This window comes from Xenopus laevis, chromosome 9_10L (assembly GCF_017654675.1).
Source record: "Xenopus laevis strain J_2021 chromosome 9_10L, Xenopus_laevis_v10.1, whole genome shotgun sequence".
NCBI classification, from domain to species: Eukaryota; Metazoa; Chordata; class Amphibia; order Anura; family Pipidae; genus Xenopus; species Xenopus laevis.
In genome coordinates this window covers 110,447,479-110,468,144 of record NC_054387.1, presented here as the reverse complement: position 1 = coordinate 110,468,144, position 20,666 = coordinate 110,447,479, and the positions used below count along the sequence as shown (strand labels likewise).

Genomic DNA, 20,666 nt, shown 5'->3' with positions numbered 1-20,666 from the left:
AAGTCTAAGCAACTTTTCAGTTGGCCTTCATCTGCATTATACTTAAAGTTTATTTAAATGTGACCAACCCCTTTAAGGTATGGAGATCCAAATTACAGAAAGACCCTTTATCTGGAAAACCTCAGGTCCTGACCGTTCTGGTTAACAGGTCCCTTACCTGTACTACCGTTTACTCCAACAGTGATGTCTGTTATTTCAGTTCCAACAATAAAACCTATATAAAAAAAGAAAGAAAAGAGAAAGTGAGGAAAATACATTGATAATAGATGGGGCGAAATAGTATGAGTGGTCCTTTTTATAAAGATCGGTTGATGACCTGTAAATATTCCATGTATGAAAATGTGATGGCTTGGCTAACAAGTTTTATTGTTTGTAGTAAGGTGTCGGTCTCTTGCACCTAAACCTGAATAACTGGAGTCTGGAGGTATTTATGGAAGATCTCTAGATCGAATAATGTGTAGAATTTAAGGTATTTATGACATCCCTTCTGAAGTGTAGTTCATGGCAGCATAATAGTAATCTTGAAAGTTATTCACTTGCAACTCTTATACTTGGGTCAGATGTTGATAATGATATCTGCCTGTGTGTGTAGACTGTATATATAGAGATAGATAGATAGATAGATGATGGAGGTATGGATGGATGGATGGATAGACTAGTTCAGATAGACAGAATAGTTCAGAAGACCCACACTCCTTATACTGTGAATACAATTTATTTTATTCAAACATGTGTATCCAACGTTTAGGGCCCATGCTTATCCTTGAAGGCCATAATGTGGGCCGAAACATTTTTTCTTTTTAATGGCAAGATCGTTGTGGCAAATTGTATTGTTTTCCAAGTAACGGATCTCTCTGCAATTTGGATCTTCATACCTTGTCTACTAGAAAATCATGTAAACATTCAATAAACCCAATAGGCTGGTTTTGCTTCCAATAAGGATTAATTATATCTTCGTGTGGATTAAGGTACTGATTTAGTATTACAGAGAAAATGGAAGTCATTTTTAAAAAATCTGGATAAAGTGGAATCTGAGAGACGGCGTTCCTGTAATTAGGAGCTTTCTGGATAACTGGTCTTTTGAAAAACTGATCCCATATCTGTATAGATTCCATTTTGTCTCCTGCCCAATGTGTAAATAGGCCTGCAGTCAATGTTCTATAGCTTTCAGGCACTTTATAAACCTAAAGCAATTATTCATTTAGCGCGGGACTGTGCTGTCTGCACTTCAGTGGGCCATCTGCTAAAGCCAGCTGCTTGGGACAAAGCCATTTCCGTAACATCAGCACATCTGTTTACTGTAGTTGCGTTAAAGGAAAAATAACACCAAAAAATTCAAGTATTTTAAAGGGATACTGTCATGGGAAAAAAAATTTTTTTCAAAATGCATCAGTTAATAGTGCTACTCCAGCAGAATTCTGCACTGAAATCCATTTCTCAAAAGAGCAAACAGATTTTTTTATATTCAATTTTGAAATCTGACATGGGGCTAGACATTTTGTCAATTTCCCAGCTGCCCCATGTCATGTGACTTGTGCCTGCACTTCAGGAGAGAAATGCTTTCTGGCAGGCTGCTGTTTTTCCTTCTCAATGTAACTGAATGTGTCCCAGTGGGACATGGGTTTTTACTATTGAGTGTTGTTCTTAGATCTACCAGGCAGCTGTTATCTTGTGTTAGGGAGCTGTTATCTGGTTACCTTCCCATTGTTCTTTTGTTTGGCTGCTGGGGGGGAAAGGGAGGGGGTGATATCACTCCAACTTGCAGTACAGCAGTAAAGAGTGATTGAAGTTTATCAGAGCACAAGTCACATGACATGGGGCAGCTGGGAAATTGACAAAATGTCTAGCCCCATGTCAGATTTCAAAATTGAATATAAAAAAATCTGTTTGCTCTTTTGAGAAATGGATTTCAGTGCAGAATTCTGCTGGAGTAGCACTATTAACTGATGCATTTTGAAAAAATTTTTTTTCCCATGACAGTATCCCTTTAAAGTAATGAAAATATAATGTATTGTTGCCCTGCACTGGTAAAACTGATCTGTTTTCTTCAGAAACACTACTATAGTTCATATAAACAAGCTGCTGTGGAGCAATGGCGGAAATTGAAAAACGGCTATATGGCACAGGTTAACTAATGGATAACAGATAACACCATTAGACAGACAGAGATTATTTGCTATCTGCTGTGTAACCTGAGCCTTTTCTCCTTTGAATGGCTGCCCCCTTTGCTACACAGCAGCTTATTTATATAAACAATAGTAGTGTTTCTTAAGCAAACAAAACAGTTTTACCAGTGCAGGGCAACACTGCATTATATTTTCATTACTTTAAAACACTTTTATTTTTTGACGTTACTGTTCCTTTAAGGCTAGCTGCAATGGTTTCCATAATACAGTTACTAGCAATATAAAGGAAAATATAAATCCTTTCACATTTCCTCAGCCGTGGTCCATGGGACACATTTACTTAAGTGTGAATTTTCTCTTCCCCAAACTCCACCAAAGTTTGCCTGACTTTGCCAGGTGTATTTTCACAATACATCTCCACATTTATTAAAAATCGTAAGGTTACTTTTTCTAGAGAATTGTGGTGAAGATTTGCCATTATATTTCCCCCTAGTAGTAGGGGAAAATTCTTTAGAGAATTTTCTCTGACCAATTTTTCACTTGAGAATTTTCACCATGGAGAAAAGTAGCATGGAAAGGACAATGTGGATTGCGATTTTAGAGTGGCTCTATCTTTATAATGGGAGCTCTCCAGCCTGAACCTAGTGAAATACACTTTAGTGAAAAGGGCACAGTTCGCACATTGATAAAAAGCCAAATAACAAACCACAAATAATAAAAAAAATAAAAACTAATTGCACTCTCTATATAAGGGGTCCTCAAACTTTTTAAACGGGAGCTAGTTCACGATCCCTCAGATTATTGGCAGGCCGGACTATAGTTTGAAAACTATGGGTTGCAGAGTAGTGCCCTGCTCTGGGCCTGGCTACTACCTGTCTACCTCACCACTCGTCAGGTCCTCTGCCCAATGTGTCTATACCCGGGAATACACATACACAAATATCAAATATGGCGACAGCCACCGGTAGATTTCTGTTAGGTCGGGAGGCATACCACTGAGGGAGAAAGGGGTAGATGGCCACAGGTCATTGGTATGAATTTCTGCAAGGAGGGACAAAAGGGCACAGCGAGCTGTAGCATCTCTCAACCCAGTTTTTAATACTCACTACCCTTATAGGGGGTAGAATGAGAAGGCATCTTATGCCTTTTTAAACGCACGGATATTTGTATGATTCACTATTGGGCACTTTCCCACATTTAGATTTCACTATATGCACTTAAATATGCTTACGGTTTATCTATGAAGAAATGTGCTGTCAAATATGTTACACATGATGGGTACATTTTGACTGTGGCACATACTGATGCCTCATGGTTTGGCGCCATCTTTTTCACTTTAAAAGGAGTAGTATTGTGTGTTATGGCTCGCATTCTGATGACGGCCCAAGTAAAGGAGCCGAAACTTTGAAATAAATCACTTTATTTTTTTCACGTGCAAAGTCCTTGAAGTGCGGTTCTTTGATGTTTGTAAGTAAACTGGTGTTTGACCAGCACCCAGGCAGATGATGTGAAAGCATTGTAAGTGCACCAGGTTGGAATAAGTGTATATGTGTGTGTGTGTGTGTGTATGTATGTATGTATGTGTGTATGTGTGTATGTGTGTATATATGTGTGTATATATGTGTGTATATATGTGTATATATATATATGTGTATATATGTGTATATATATATGTATATATGTATATATGTATATATATATGTATATATGTATATATGTATATGTATATATATATATATATATATATATATATATATAGACAAATACAAGATTCCTCTGCACTCAACCCATTATCAATATATTTAAGACAGACATTCTGTGCATACTGCTACTGAAAAATGCCTTACCCTTTAAACAAAACAGGGATTGTTTGTCCATATATTGCAGTATATTTAAGCTGGCCAACTACGTCAAAGTCATCCCATATCTGGCCAGTCCTATGCTCAATTTTCATTTGATTCATTAAGAATTCTATGGTTTAAATATACATTTTATAAAAGGGATGAATACGTTTTACCTGCAACTTACTAGCTGCTTTCAAAGTAAAACTCCCAAACTTGGCTGCCCTTTTATTAGACACCAGTGGGATCACCTGACTATATATGTGTATATATGTATATATGTATATATGTATATATGTATATATGTATATATGTATATATGTATATATATATATATCTCCCTATCTATCTATCTTGATAAAGGTCTTAGGAGAAGACCGAAACGTTGACCAGCTTTTAAACATGTAATAAATAAAATTAAGATTTTTTATCTTTACAAAGGTTCCCGGTGTGCACCTTATTTTTTGGATTTATGTATGCAGCATTTTGATGGTAGCACCTGGGTCAGGAGTTTGACTATTCATGCAGTGGTGTGCTGAACATACTGGACTATTATATATATATATATATATATATATATATATATATATATATATATATATATATATATATATATATATTATTGATGAGTCTGCAAAATTCCCATATAGACACATATTGCCTGTGCGCACCAGCAGCCCCCATTGTATGTAACAGGCGCAGCCCTGGTGTTATTCAAGGCACAGAAGGTACTGGTGCATAGAAACAGTAGCAGTATGTAGCACAGCTGTGCATCTATAGTAAATTACACCGTAGCAACCAGATGCTTATTTGATCTTGTAAAATGTAATTTAAATGCAAACTAATTTTAAAAGAAGTCTAAATCTGTGTCCTAAGATTCTAATACTGCAGTGCTTGACTGCTTAGAAGTAGTTTTGCTGTGGTTTAAGTATCATTGATATACTAGCAAATGAGCCCTCTTTTAACCCCCCTTTTTTTCTTTTGCAGGGTGACCTGAAAACGTATCTAAACAATCAGAGAGAGAAACTGAAGGGGGATACAGAAATTGTGCTGCTTCAGCGTATGGCTTGTCAGATAGCAGCGGGTCTTGCCATAATGCACAAACACAATTTCGTGCATAGGTATGTGTTGTTAGCAGCCATGACATGCAGATGCTGCTGATTTTATTGCATTATTTTTTCTTTGATGGGAACAGCTTTCTAGAGCAGCTTGAGGCTATGTATCTAAATCTGCATGCAGTTGGAACACTCAATGCCAAGTTACACACTCTGTGGAAGCAACATCAGCACAATAGATATTCATCAATGTTCTTTGATATCCTATATAATCTATAACCTATAGACTTTTTTGTTTTCTTGTTAAAATGCTGAATATCTGAAAACCTCATTTAGCACATGAAACATAAAATGGCATGCCTAGCACTTTAAACTGAAAAAAAATTCAATTAATAAACCTATACAGCTCCATAAATGTGCACATTCCAAAGCAAGCCTTCCACTGGAGCACCTCCATGCTTTATAGTTACGTATAAACAGAGGCAGATACAGATAAGGGTGATGTATACCTGATTTAGAACCGTTTCTTTTGGCAGAAATGTTTTTATTCAGGAACTCTGAATTAAGGTTGTGTATTGCACAAAACTGCATTAACGTCTCCATGCCACTGAGAGGCAGTGTGTTTGCTTCCGGCAACAATATCCTGATGCCGTCTGAGTGTGCGGGATAGCTCCAGCATCAGTGATTTTGTTGGTGGTGGTAAATAAAAGCATCTTGCACTCTGCTTTGGACTTTATTATTTTTTTATTTTTGCTATTTCCTTGCACACCAACTGAACTGAATCTTAAGATTGAAACATTTGAGTTTGTGACTCTTTTTCTGATTAGGTGAAAGTACCATTATGGTTGCATTTTAATCTTTTTGCGTATTCTACAGTGATCTTGCACTCAGGAATTGCTTTCTTACATCGGATTTAACCGTAAAGATAGGAGACTACGGCATAGGATTCACTAGGTACAAGGTACGTTGTTTGTTTTCATTAATTTGTTTTTTTTATTTTTCTCTTATGTAAAATCCGTGACAAAATTCTGAATAAAGCAAGATTACTCCCATGTTGGACAGCTGTATTGTTCTCAAGTAGTTTATTCCCTCGAGGGCAATGTCCCTAACTCTTTAAATGAATATGACCTGGGTGAATAATCGTGACTGCTGCCACTATGTTTGAAAACAAGCATACTGTAAAAGCTAGATTTATTATCTAGCTGGTGTGGCCTCATTAAAGGGCTGGTTCACCTTTAGGTTAACTTTAAGAGGCCCATTAATCAAAGGTCGAAATTCGAATTCATGTTAATTTTTTGAACTCTAACATACTCACAATTCGACTATTCGGTTATTTAAGAAAAAAATCAAATTTCTAATATTCAATCGAAAAGTTCCTACCCAAAAATTTGAATCATATTGTATTTGTAGGAATCTAGTTTTTTTTTTTTTAAAGGTGAAAAACTCTATTCCTACTAATCCGATACAATTAAAATTTTCTGGTTGTAATTATTCAATTGAATATTAGACAATTGAACATCTCCAAATGGCTCAACGGACCTTTGCCATTGACTTGTACATGAAATCGGCAGGTTTGAGGTGGCGAATATTCGAATTAGGACTGTCGAGATATGATAAATCTCACATTCAAATTTACATTTGAATAGGGGGGTTAAAATTCAAATGTGTGAATTTTGACACTCAAATTCATTTTTACAATTCGACCCTAGATAAATCTGCCCCTTTGTATGTTATAGAATGGCCAATTCTAAGCAACTTTTCAATTTATCTTCATTTTATTTTCTATAGTTTAATTATTTTTCTTTCTGGCTTTCAAATGGGGATCACTGACCCCATCTAAAAAACAAATGCTCTGTAAGGCTACAAATTTGTTATTGCTACTTTTTATTACTCCTCTTTCTATTCCGGCCCTCCTCTATTCATATTCCAGATTGCTGAAATCGCAAACTAGAGAGCTGCTGTACAAAATGCTAAAATACTGTAGGTTGGATTTTGTTCTGGTTCCTGATAAAAAAAAAAAAAAAAAATGAATTTCCCTTTTGTTGTTTGTACTCTTGACATTTTAGGAGGACTACATGGAGATCACTGAAGAAAACTTTGTTCCCATTAGATGGACTGCTCCAGAGTTACTGACCAGCTATCCGGATCAATTACTAGTGGCCGATCAGACAAAGCCCAGTAATATTTGGTAGGTTTCCACATGTTTTTATTGCTTTGTCTGACTAATCATATGGTTGTGTTTCACATTAAAGCTTATACATGTGGCAGAATGATCCATCTTATCTCATCTTTCAAAAAAACAAATATATGTGAGACTGAAAAGCAGAATACAGTGATTGTGGTTGTTTATTAAAATGGCTTGTACAATGTTATGTCCACTGTAGAGTGCAATTATTCAGGCCCCTAAGGTTCAATAATAAGGGCCACATCTCAGTACTACAATACTTATGGAAATAATGCATCCCCTTTAATTACCTGGTATGATGATCTATATTTGCATGAGTTAAATAACTTTATTGGACAAATTCCCTTAGGTGCCTTTGGTACATTATCATAAAAAAAAAGCAAAAAACAAATATGTATTGTCTATGACATGATATTGTGGTTCAGGTATGGGATTCGTTATCCAGAAAGATCCGAATTACGGAAATGCCGTCTCCCATAGACTCCATTTTATCCATATAATCCAAATTTTGAAAAAATGATTTCCTTTGTCTTTATAATAATAAAACAATACATTGTACTTGATCTAAACTAAGATATAATTAATCTTTATTGCAAGCAAAACCAGCCTATTGAGTTCATTTATTGTTTTCATGATTTTCTAGTAGATTTAAGTTATGAGGATCCAAATTACGGAAGGATCCCTTATCTGGAAAACCTCAGGTCCCCTAGTATGCTTGATAACCGGTCCTATACCTGTATAAACATTGCATGCATACGTAAGAGTCCTTCAGGAAGCCCCCAACTGAGCTGGTCATTCAGAAAATTATAGTAGTGGTCTGCAATTGTTACTGTGATCTATTGCAACGATCAGGCTTTTAGCATGTAGTTGCACTTATAAAACCACATTTTTTTCTCTCCTTTTGTTTTATCACCAGGTCACTAGGGGTAACTCTTTGGGAACTCTTTGAAAATGCTGCCACTCCCTACGGAGATCTATCAGACAGTGAAGTACTGGTTCAAGTCATAAAACAGAGAGAAGTTAAACTTCCTAATCCACAACTAGAACAACCATATGCAGACAGATGGTAATTTTTTTCAATTGCAAATGACTTGTCTACTAAGGCTACGACCATACGGGGCTGAAATCAGCTAGCTCCGTGTTGAATCAGCTCCTGTGCAAACAAAATGCAGAGTTTTGCTGTTCTTCGCTGAAATCCGCTGAGTCTGTTCATGCAGGAATCAATACAACACTTTGGAATAAATAAAGAGAGGAGTCTGCTGCCCATTGTAGGGGCTGAAATGAGGCAGCGTAATTGTTAACTGACTTCTGCCCCGTGTGGCCCTAGCCGTAAACCTTTCTTTCATTGGTCTCAATTGTAATAATATACTAATAAAATTGCTTGCTGTTATTCACTGCAGGAGTTGACTGATATAGTCATCTACTGAATGGACATTACATACATCCCTTTCTTACTAGTACACTACAGTGGCAGCTGACCTATTTGTGGTTTGCTCTACCGAGCCATTTTTGTCACAGTTATCACTTGAAAATGCACCTTTTCGAGTAGTAAGCGCCTGCTGCTGGGCATCGCCTTGTGCTTGTAGTGGATTCCCTTTTTTACTGTTAATGGTTTGAGTGTTTTGTTTGAATTACAGAGACCTTGTGTACCATTACCTTTCAAACCATCACTTTGATCATGTTTTAAATTTAAGTATGTTTTATCCAAGGAAGCTTGTTTTAAAGTTTATGTATGTGACATAATGTGTAGACGGGAGATCAGATTTATAAATGTGGTCAAAAACCAGCGGAGACAAAAGCGGTTTTCCTTTTTTTTTTATCCTTCATAAAGGGTTCCTTTTTACAGGGCAACTCGTATGCTAAGTTTTTTTCCTTATATAGCATAGTTTAGATCCAGTTTTGTAGACAGTACTGTTTGGGCCTAGATGGGACCATGCCTTGTAGTGCTGCAGAATATATTTAATGCCCAAGAAAAGATAAGGGGCATCATTCTGGACAAAATTTCCATGTTTGACAGCTGTCATAAAAATATTTTCAAGCAAAATCATCCTTTATTGATTAGACCTGGTTTCATATTCCCCTAAGTAACAGGATTGTCTAGGAAGTTGTTGCTGGGGTTTGAACAAAGTATGTCTCTTATAAGATTAGGGAAGACCTATATCATGTCTAAATGTTCCAAATGATTTTATTTTCTAGAATTGGTTTTCTTGTTTTTAATAAACTGCTCAACCAGTTCATATTCTTTTTGTTGAAGGTATGAAGTTTTGCAGTTCTGTTGGCTACCTCCCTTCAAAAGACCTACTGCTGAAGAAGTCCATAGACTACTTACATACCTCCGCATGCAGAGCCAAAAGGAGACTGAAGATGACTTTGAACAACGTTGGAATTCCCTTAAACCAAACACTAGTAATCGGCAACCATCTACGAATAACCTGTCTTTTCCGATCTTGGAACATTTCAGCGCAGATGAACTATGCCAGGAATTGGATGAAGTTCTTACTGTTACTGAAACTAGCCAAGGGCTTAGCTTTGAGTATGTATGGGAGGCTGCCAAAGAAGACCACTTTGAAGAGCATGGTCACTCTGATTCTGATGCCACGGTCAACTACAATAGTTTATTTTTCCCTGTGCCTGTAGATGTTTTACAAAAGCCAGGGGTTGATGCAGAACAAGATAAGTCAGAACACAGTGGCCGTGACAACACCCTTGGTGCTTCAGAAGTTGTCCCAGTATTTGATTCACACAATGTTTCAGTTGCTAACGAATATTATATTCAACTGGAGGAGCAAGGAGAAAGCAGATTGGACTTTGACAATAAGAACCATGAGTCCGAAAGTGCAGCTTTGCAGTTTATTGCACTTCAGGATCTGAAATCATCTGGAACAAACAAATCTGATTTTCTTCCATTTGAAGCTGAACATGACCCTTTACCAGATTATTTGCATGTTGCAAGTGACCATTTTCCATTCGATAACTCAATCGAGAATGTCGATTGGTCTGTTAAAATGCCTGACTGTGATACTGTCAGTGACCTTCCACTACAAAATGGTCTTCACACTGAAGTTAATCCCTCCCACACAAATTTGCATCCATTTCCCGAAAGCTTTAAATATTCTGAAAATGAGGCCGCTGTTTGGGGAAATATACTAGAGACTGACCCAGTTGTTCTAAATGTGGAGGAACTGTCTGAAAACTTTCTGTTTCTGAGAGAAAATAATTTATTGTCGGACTCTCCGTTTAAGAGAAACAAAACATATGAGCCTCAAGCAGAGTTTTCAAATAAAATCAATTCACAAAAGCTCTTTGAAATCTCCCACCGAAATAGCTTGGATGTGGAACTCCAGCTTTCAGAGTTAAATTCATCTGTGCACCCGGCAAATACAACTAGTTTTGATAACTCTTTGCAATCTGGGCAAGAAAGCCATCTCAAAACAGCAGAGTTGATCTTGCCTTTGCCTAAAATAGATGATCTGAAAAATGATGTAACGTCGGTGAAACCTGGGCTCACAGATAACATATTTACAGCTAAGAACATGGAAGGTTATAACGTAAACAATGCTGCTGTAGAAGATGATAGTATTGATCTTTACCGATCAAGCAGCAATAAAAACATATTTGTGCTGCCCAGTTCAAAAGTGGTTAATGATGATGCACCTATAGGGCAAGCATCTCTCGGCTCTATAAAAACGTCTTCACCTCCGCATAACACAGACCTTGTCGGTGTGAATGATGATGACCTAAATCCATTTGTTGAAATGTCTGCTGTTCCATCAGATTCAACAAGTCAAGATAGCCTGTTAGATGATAGCTTATCAAATTTCACGCAGTCTTTGTTGCCATCTATAGGAACACCTGATTCTTTAGACTCTTTAGATGTTCAGAATGTTCTAGAGCCGTTGGAACCTGAAGAGAATCAGAAATTCGGGCATTCAGATAAACCTGCTGATAGCGGCTATGAAACGGAGAACTTGGAGTCTCCAGAGTGGACATCTCATGCTAGCGGGCAGTTAGGCCACGATGAGAATGAGCGGAATAGTGTGTCTGCTCTCGCTGCTCCTGTTATAATCATATCGGAGGCTGACCATACTTTGAATGAGGACAATCCTAGAACCCAAGTGTCCACAGACACAAGTCCCAGTTCTTATAGAGACTCTGCATATTTTTCAGACAATGATTCTGAGCCTGAAAAGAGACCAGAAATCAATTCAGATTTGCCAGTATTACTCACATTTTCAATGACAGGATCATTTTCGCAATCCACCGATAAAGTAATTAACCCTGAATTAGCTGCCAAAAGTGAAACAAAGATAGAAAATGTGTCTCAGAAAGATGAGAACTTTCCACTGCAGTCCATAGCACAGATTGAAACCGAAATTAATAAACATGAAGATTCAGAGGAAAATGACCATTATGAAGAATGGAATGATTTTTCTCCCAGTTCAGAAGATGATGTAAACCATTCTTCAGCTGAACCTTCACGTCTAGAAAATGATGAGGATTTTCTTAACCCCTTTGGAGCATCAGAGGTCTTTACTTCAGTGAATAAATTGAAAGAGATGCCAATTGTAAACCTCCCCGATGCTCAGAAATTGAAAGAGCCTGATATGGAAGGGAAATATCTTGGGAAACTTGATGCATCTGGCTTGCTAGATTTGTCATCGGAGGACGGCATGGACGCCGATGAAGAAGACGAAAATAGTGACGATTCGGATGATGATATAAGGGCCTTTGATCTTAACAGCTTTAGCTCTGATAGTGATGATGACACCGTTCATCCTGTTCCTATTGTTCATGTGGAAAATGATGGAAGGCATCTTAAAAGCCTAATAAAACCAAGAAAACCTACAGACCTGTTCTCTGGACTTGAGAAAAGGAGCAGTAAAGCCGTCCACTTCTTTGATGATGTCACTGTCTATTTATTTGATCAGGTGAGCTTCTGCTAGCCAGCAGGTGAAAACAACTGTTCTGGCCCTTCATATAACCTGGATATTCCAGATGTATTCTGGCACCATTGTTACAACCAAATGTTACCTTAACGTATATTTCTTAGCAGCTTCAAAGTTTAAAAAAAAATATATATATTTAGATCTCTCGCAAGGGTTTATAGCATTCTCCATACTTGGAATATACTGGTCATTGGACCATTTCCAGAGATTAATTTTTGGAGTGAACATATCATCCTTATCAGGCTGTGTCAGGTTCATCTGTTAAATAGCATTGATCCATCAAACCTATAACATACATGCAATGCAGTGCTCATAAGATATCTTACCAACGTGTTGCACTAAACCTCTTGCACTCTAAGGCATGTATCTGATACAACTGCAAGTCCGGTATGTACCAAGTATCTAGTTCTACAGATAGCCCAACATCACACATGGAATAAACTAAGTGCATTACCTTTTAATGTATATACAGTTCTTGTGCTATTGTCTTCTGCTGCCCCGGGGGCAATAAACATGAACTTACTACACCAGAAGCCCAATTAAACAAATGATTTATGTTTTCAAAATTGGCCGCAGGGGGCTGTAATCTTCTAAATTTGTTAAACATCTTTGCAAGACCAAGACTACGCACATGCTCAGTGTGGTCTGGGCTTCAGTTGGGAGGTTAAAATTAGGGATTATCATAAATTATCAAAGCAGCACAAGTCAAATATTATCTGCCATAGAAGCCTATACAGCAAGACTCATGAATATCAGAATATGGAGACTGCACTGGGTCTGCGGATACAAATCTTTACAAAGTAGCCAAATGCTCTACAGGGAAACAAACAGCTGCTTGAGATCTGGATAGTAAGTTGTAGGAGGGGCTCCCCTCTGTCATTTGAAAGTATAATCCGTTTCCTTGCAGAGCAGTTAGGGAGCATCTAAAGTTTCCTATCTGCAGCAGTTAGTAAAACGAAGGGGGAATTTCACTGCGTACAGTCAGGTTTATTAAAAAAACAATACACATTTTTTAATTTAATTATATTGGAGATAGATTTATTTTTCATTAAAGAAAGTAAAAATGGGATTTTTTTGCCTTTACATCCCCTTTAAAGGGGTAGTTTATCTCTAAATTAACTTAGATGGTTTCGATAGACCTTATGAAACCATTTGCAATTGGGCTTCATTTTTTATTTTTGCAGCCTTTTGAAATATTTAGCTTTTTGTTCGGCATCTCCCCAGTTTTGAATTTTAGCAGCTATTTGGTTCCTAGGCTCGTAACCAGTAAATTGAATGAGAGAAAATGGTTATAAGACCCTCTTGAAAGCTGCCTTTTTTCTTTTTTAAAAGATATGTTAAGCACTTTTTTGGGGTGGGGGGGGGATTGCATTTTATTTATTGAATTCATCCAATACATTTTTATTTTTATTTTTTTTTTGGAATTTAAGGAAACTCCAACCAAAGAACTTGGTTCTCAGGTGGTGGATACAAACAGCCAAATCTTCAGTAGCTGTCCGACTACTCCTCCTCCACCTCCTCCAAGTTACCTAAACAGGTTTACAAACTCTGAAAGTTCTACTGATGATGAAGGTAAGAAGATGTGCATCGTGTGTCTCAATTGAAATATGTAAAGGCTATCCCACTATGCCATTTTTTCATTGCCTCTGTGTCAGACTGCATATACAGAATTATAATATATTTTTGCAGTGTCTGCCCAGATTCATACTCAAACCTGCAGCTGTCTTTTCTTCAGCTCTTTTCCAACTAGCTTTTGTCCAAAGTTTCCTGTGTGTAATATAATTATATAGTGAATAAAGTACCCCCTCTTGTAAAATATAAGGATATTATAAGTTACAGAGGAGTTTCATGACCATATAAAAACACGAGGCCGAAGGCCGAGTGTTTTTATACAGGTCATGAAACTCCGAGGTATCTTCTTATATCCTCATATTTTACAACTGGGGGTACTTTATTTATTATAATACACACATTTCAGCAAATCAGACAGAAAATGACATCAGAACTCACCGTTTATAACTGATGACATCAGAACTCACCGTTTATAAGGATATAATTTACAGGATATCCATGGCTTTTGTGTATTATATTGTATATACTTATGCTGTTTTTCAACTTTACAGGGGGCGGCTTTGAATGGGACGATGACTTCTCTAATCCAGAGCCTTCGTTTTTATCTAAACCAGCAGCAGGCTTTAGTGGGCAAAAACTTACCATTAATCCCTCTAAGTACTTCTCACCTCCGCCTCCCACGCGGAGTCCCGATCAGAACTGGACGCACTCTTCATCTTACTCACGTTTCTCTATTTCACCAGCAAATATTGCCAGTTTCTCAATTACGCATGTAACAGACTCTGATATAGAACAAGGAGGTGAGGAGGTCAAAAACAAGCAAGTGCTAATTTAAGATCGGTTCCTCTTGTCCCTCTGTGTTTTGGTATCCTGGGCTTAGTGGACAAATAAGCATCATAATTCAGTGGCTGTAACTGCTGATCAATATCAGGCAGTAGGGATCCGAGTACCTTTCATAACATTTGTTACTAACAATGTAACGTGGATACAATTTTTATGTGCTCTTGAGGGATGCAGCGCTAATAACAGACACCAGAGGCACTGGTGCACCAACATTTCTGTCTGTGCCCCTTTTATAAATGAGCCTATGACAATTTAGAGTTGGTGCATTATGATCATATAAAAAATATTTTAATGCCTCTGTTCCTTTAATTTGGCTTGTAATAGAACCCCTGCAAGCTCCTCAGCAAAGTAAGGGCTTGATATGAACATAACGAGGAAAAAAAATCCATACTAGAAATGTTTATTTGCACTTGCATTGTGCGCTTGACAAGCGATAAGATAAATGTCCCTGTTAAAGTTTTCCTGCAGGAAAACTCTCTCCAGATTAGCAGTAAAGTGACATTGAACTAATGTGTGATTCAAACAGATGTGTGGGGCTATGAGAGGAGAACAGCTGTTCCTGGTCTTTGCAGTTAATATTTAATATGTGCAGCTCTGAATGAAGGGAAAATATGACTGGGTAGTGTTTTTCAATACCTGTATTTAGAAAGAATTGTTTGAGACCACGTCCAAATATTCACTTGGAGCTGCCTTTACCCACATAGTCCAGATTCTACAGAGAGCCTATAAAACAAATTGCTACAGTTAGAAACACAATAACATTTCAACATGCAATTCAACATGAGTCAAATAAAGAACAATATACACATACGTCTTTAAGGGAACGCATTCCCTCAATTGCAATAAATGCTAAGTTGTTCAGAGCACTCTCACAATTTCATTATTCAGTTTTTACACCGATATTATGAATGTTTAACATGATTATCCTCTAGTGTTCTATACAGGTGCATGCTTGAGAGTACGACAGAAGCTTTAGATACTGAAACTGGAAGCACCTATCGGGCTATATAGTATGTGCTCCCGTTAAAGGAGAACGAACACTTACCTAAAGCAGTAGGCAGAAAAAGTTAAATTTGTACATTATGTTTTGGGCTACTGTACCAGCCCAGAGCAACCATAGCTCTTTAGCAGTGAAGATCTGTGTCTCCAAAGATGCCCCAGTAGCTCCCCATCTTTTCTGCTGATTCAATGCTCATGCTCTGTACTGCTGTCATTACTGAGCTTAGGGACCCACTCACAATATACTGAATATATATAATATAATGCGCATGTGCCTGTCGCAGACTCTCCTAACAAAATTAAAGATGGGAAACTGCTTTGAAGGTCTGGATCATTACTACTATAGAGATGCTGAACCTTAAGGTTGCTTCATTCTATAAAATATGACCATAATATATATGGTCCTATTAATTTTTAGGGTTTAGTTCTCCTTTAAGAATATGTGCTTTTTAAATGCTACTGGAAACATGTTATGGGAAGCTTGAGAATATGGAGAAATGATTGATAGTGCTGATATCATAATAGCCAAAGGGCCAACATATTAGTCCATTCATTTGCCCATTTTATTAAAAAAAAAAAATCTACTTTTGTTTGTTTTATACAGGCAGCAGTGAGGATGGCGAGAGAGACTGACTGAACTGGCGTGATAAGGATGAAGTCAGATTTGTTTGCCCTCCCAAAAGTGAAAGTGTCTTCAATCTGAAGTAACTTATAAAGCATGAATACTGCAAAAGAAATGAGACCTTTGCACACTCTTTATGTTCCTCCGTGCAATCCGCTTCCTTATCGACAAATCCCTGTTGCTACTGCCGTGCTCTTAATCACTTGAAGCACTGTTTGCTGTAAATAATCCCAGAACTGTAGAATTGGTCAGACATGTAGGGTTTTTTCATCATTTTTTTTCCCCTCAAACTCGGCTGTAATGATTCTTTTGTATATATCCTCAATCATGTATGTGCTACTGTAATGATATTTGGGAATGTGTATTCAGTGATGTATCGACACAAAACCCTATGTATTGCTCCTTATTGCACTGTGTAATGTTTCCTGCCTAATGATGTGTACAGAGTTTTTAGCCATCAAGGGAGTAACAATGCTCGCCTTGAATTTTCCTCTTTTATGATCTTGTTGAAATATTATACCCCTTGTATTGTATCCTGCGTAATAAGCTGTTCTTGGGAATCTGGATCTCTGCTTTCAATATGCTGTTCCAATTCTTGAAGCTTTCTTACTTTGACAGCAGCAATGTGATGGTATGTAGACTCTCTTTTTCACCTCATATTGCTGATTGTCCACTCCTGCAGAATTTTTTTTTACTGTGAACTGGATTTTGTTACTGGAAGTGCTGGCCCCTCCTGTACAAAACGTTGGACTCTTCATTAGAAGCACTAGACTGGAGCAAGGCAACCTTCTCTTAGTGCCCTCCATCAGCTCATCCAGGTGGATAGTACGGCATGCTCATCCAGGTGGATAGGATGCCAAGCTCATCCAGGTCTAGGTGGATAGGATGCCAAGTTCACCCAGGTCTAGGTGGATAGGATGCCAAACTCATCCAGGTCTAGGTGGATAGGATGCCAAGCTCTTCCAGGTGGATAGGATGCCAAGCTCATCCAGGTCCAGGTGGATAGGATGCCAAGCTCGTTCAGGTGAATAGGATGGCATGGTCCAGTTGGATAGGATGGCAAGCTCATCCTGATCAAGGTGGATAGGATACCAAGCTCATCCAAGTACAAGTGGATAGGATTCCAACTCGTCCAGGTGGATAGGGTTCCAACTCATCCAGGTCCAGGTGGATAGGATTCCAACTCATCCAGTTTCAGGTGGATAGGGTTCCAAGCTCGTCCAGGTCAAGGTGGAAAGGATTCCAAGCTCATCCTGGTGGATAGGATTCCAAGCTCAGTCATCCCTTATTTTTCCTCCTTATGCTTAAACTTGAGACTTGAATGAGACCTACTCCATCCATTGGAGTTGTCTGCTTTCTGCTGCTATAGATTTGTTTGTATACAGGACTGTACAGTCACATTTTTAAAGGGTGTTGTGCTTGTCTTCAATGTTTCAGCCCACCGTGGGTGCAATCTCTGCCACTGGCCTCAAGATCAATGTTGTTTTTTTTTTTCCTGCATTTGTTCTGATTAGGTAAATACTGGCACAAATCTGTTTTTCATTTCATTGAGTGTTCTTCCATCTTTGTGCAAAGAGACTCAAGTGACATTTCGTGATATGAATCATGATCTATTGAGAGGCTGGAGAATTTTGTCCAGATTTTTGGTCATTATAAAGTGCTGCCACATTATTTTTTTTATTTTTTTTTTTTAAAAAAAAAAGGCCAGTTAATTTGCAAAGATTTCTTCCTGTTTTTGAATCCATACTGAAACTGTAGTGTTAATTCATTCGATTTGCCTTTTTCATTGGTGTTTCGTATCAAATACGGAGAAAAAAAATGTAAGGCATCTGGTGTGATCTCTACATTTGTTTAATTTTCTTATTTAACTTTTTATAGTTCTTAATATATCTAATTGAAAAGAATAGATATAAAAAAAAAATCCTATTCTGAACCCAAGATTTTGGACTTTGTGTTCTCAAAAGTTCCTTAGTGTCTGGCAGCCAGATCAGAATAATTAAATTGTGAAGACTTCATGAATTACACTGGTTTTTAAGGACTACTTTCCCTTTAGTCCTGTCTATAGTCAGGCAGTAAATTATCGAAGGGTCATGTCACGTGTCTCTTTGATTACTGCCACGAGTAGCAGCCATTCTAATGCTAAAGGGGAAGGCGCTTGGTTAATTTTTTCATTAAACTCGCTCCCCATGTGATATTTCAGGCGGTTTCCTATATTTCGAGCACACTGCATATTGAAAGAGAAACCAGTGCGACTGGAAAAGGAAATGTTTACCCAATATCTGTGGCAGAAGAGCAGCCAATAGACTTTAGTGTTGTTCAATATAGACAAAGGGGCCCTTTCTTAGGTTAGAAGTTTGAGGTCAGAGGTTGCTGTTTAATACGGCAAATGCGAGTGAATCCAGTATCCGGTTGCTTTATGAATGACTAGTTGACGATGTGCAATACGAGTTTTCTCCAAATGGATTTTTTGATATCGATGATATAACAAACTTGAATCGTTTGGAAGTTTCATCACCTCCGCTGAGATACCAAGATGCCATTGAAAGAAATGGAATTTGAAAATTTAATATATATTTATTTCTTTTTGAGTTTCATTTTATTTTTTCCCCAAAATTTCACATGACTACTTAAATAGCTGGACACTGTATAGAATCGAGAAATGAGAACATTCAATCATTTTTTTTTTTTTTAGTCAAATCCCGAACGAGATGTCATTCTTGAGTGATGACGGTGGATATTGTTCAGGATAACGCGAGTGTGTGATTACCGATAAATATGCCCCTATGTTTAGATTATTTTTCTTTCTAGCCACACTGATTATTGTAGGACATGATCTCAAATGTCTGAGGCAATATAACCAGCTGCACTGACAAGCCTGTCTTCTTCTTTCATAGAACTAATGGCCACTAATGTGCAATCCGTCAGTATTTTACAAAATACTCCAGTAGGTGTAAATTGTTTTTGCTATGCGTTTATAAGCGTAATGGAAATAATACGAAATGAGGCCTCTAGGTTTTAAATACTGCCCTGTACTGAATATTCAGTATGTGTAAGTGTGGTATATATTTAAAATAGATATATATTGTGAGGAGGGCTGTATAAGGCGTGAAGGTTTTATAGCCTTATTATATTTGCCTTAAATCTAAAATGTATAAAAATGACATTCCCCCTCCCTCCCAAAAAATGGTTTTACCTCTAGATTTAGGGTGTGTTGTCAGAGCCTTCAATAATGTAACTTCCTGGAGAAGAGAAACCGTTGCAGTACAGTGTGTGTGTATTTGAATAAGGTTTCCCTTATTGTAAAATATAAGGATATTATAAGTTACCGAGGAGTTACATGACCATATACAGGTCATGGAACTCCGAGGTGACTTCTAATATCCTCATTTCCAACACTGGGTACTTTATTTATTATAATACACAAGTTTTAGTGAGTCGTGCGACAGAAATGACATTACTAAGCTCCGTTTATAACTGATGACATCACTAAGAGCCATTTATAAGGATATAATTTACAAGGTATTCATGGCTTTTGTCTATCGCACACACACACTTCTTAAATCCTTTCTATGGGACACTTGTAGTCTTGAGGTTGTTTTTTTTTTTTTTTCTTATTAATTTAAAGCTCGTAAATGAGGTGTATGGCAATATTCTAAAGAATGAATTTACAGGTTCTTCAATCTTTCAATGGTGTACATTTTGTTTCTTTATTTTTAATTTGTAAAAATTTTTACTGTAAACTTGATTCTCATGCCTAGTGTGATTCAAACTGCTTGTAATTTAAAAACACTATTTAATATTCAAAATAAAGTTATATATTTATAAACGGTGTTTGATGGAGGCCCTTGATTTTCTGTCCATACATAAAATGTCGGGTTAGAAATATGTTGTTTGCTAAGCAGAACTGCTGGTAACATTGCAGTCTAGTGGTTGCAATAAAAGCATGTTCTGATCTAAATCAACTTCATGGTACATGTCTTTTAATAACTTTGCAATGTCTTCTAAAGAATTTAAGACCCCAATACACTCCTAGCTGCTTGGCAGCCCAACAGGTCCAATATGATGTCATCAGTAACTAATTAGGAGTTTCATCAGATGTTGCATGGGAGCCATGTGATCCTTGGCCAAGGCGTCTGAACAGGTCCAATGTGCTGAGATTATTAGACCAGAAGTTGAAAAATCAGTTTGGCTTTGCAATTTCAAGCTCAAAGTAAATGAAAATCTCCTGTACGAACGGCCAGCTTTCTTCTAGATAAAGTAAGCTTCTTTATCATGTTCATTTATCTTGAATACGAATTGAAGTTGTAGTTTGACTGTATTCTATCCCATTAAGAGGTCTTTTCTTTGTCTACAGCTTGCTTGGAAATGCTTCATATGTAGTTAACCGGACGTTTCCTGCACCCTCTCAAACCCAAGACTGGAAGTTGATGTTCAGCAATACTTTGAAACTTGTCCAGAGTTTTAATAATGTTCCAGT

The 20,666-nt window shown here is 37.4% G+C and overlaps 1 protein-coding gene across 2 annotated transcripts in view; it reads left to right on the top strand.

The window, feature by feature from the left end:
- The window catches only part of lmtk2.L (lemur tyrosine kinase 2 L homeolog), a 44,505-nt gene extending 24,490 nt beyond the window's left edge, over positions 1 to 20,015 (top strand). For both annotated transcript variants that reach the window (XM_018236416.2, XM_018236415.2), the window contains exons 7-14: positions 4,955 to 5,088; positions 5,899 to 5,983; positions 7,089 to 7,210; positions 8,124 to 8,273; positions 9,462 to 12,135; positions 13,584 to 13,725; positions 14,277 to 14,525; positions 16,172 to 20,015. In XM_018236416.2, coding sequence (XP_018091905.1) covers positions 4,955 to 5,088; positions 5,899 to 5,983; positions 7,089 to 7,210; positions 8,124 to 8,273; positions 9,462 to 12,135; positions 13,584 to 13,725; positions 14,277 to 14,525; positions 16,172 to 16,200 — 3,585 coding nt within the window. In that variant the 3' untranslated portion in view covers positions 16,201 to 20,015. The remainder of the gene's footprint in view (positions 1 to 4,954; positions 5,089 to 5,898; positions 5,984 to 7,088; positions 7,211 to 8,123; positions 8,274 to 9,461; positions 12,136 to 13,583; positions 13,726 to 14,276; positions 14,526 to 16,171) is intronic.
- Positions 20,016 to 20,666: the final 651 nt, after the last annotated feature.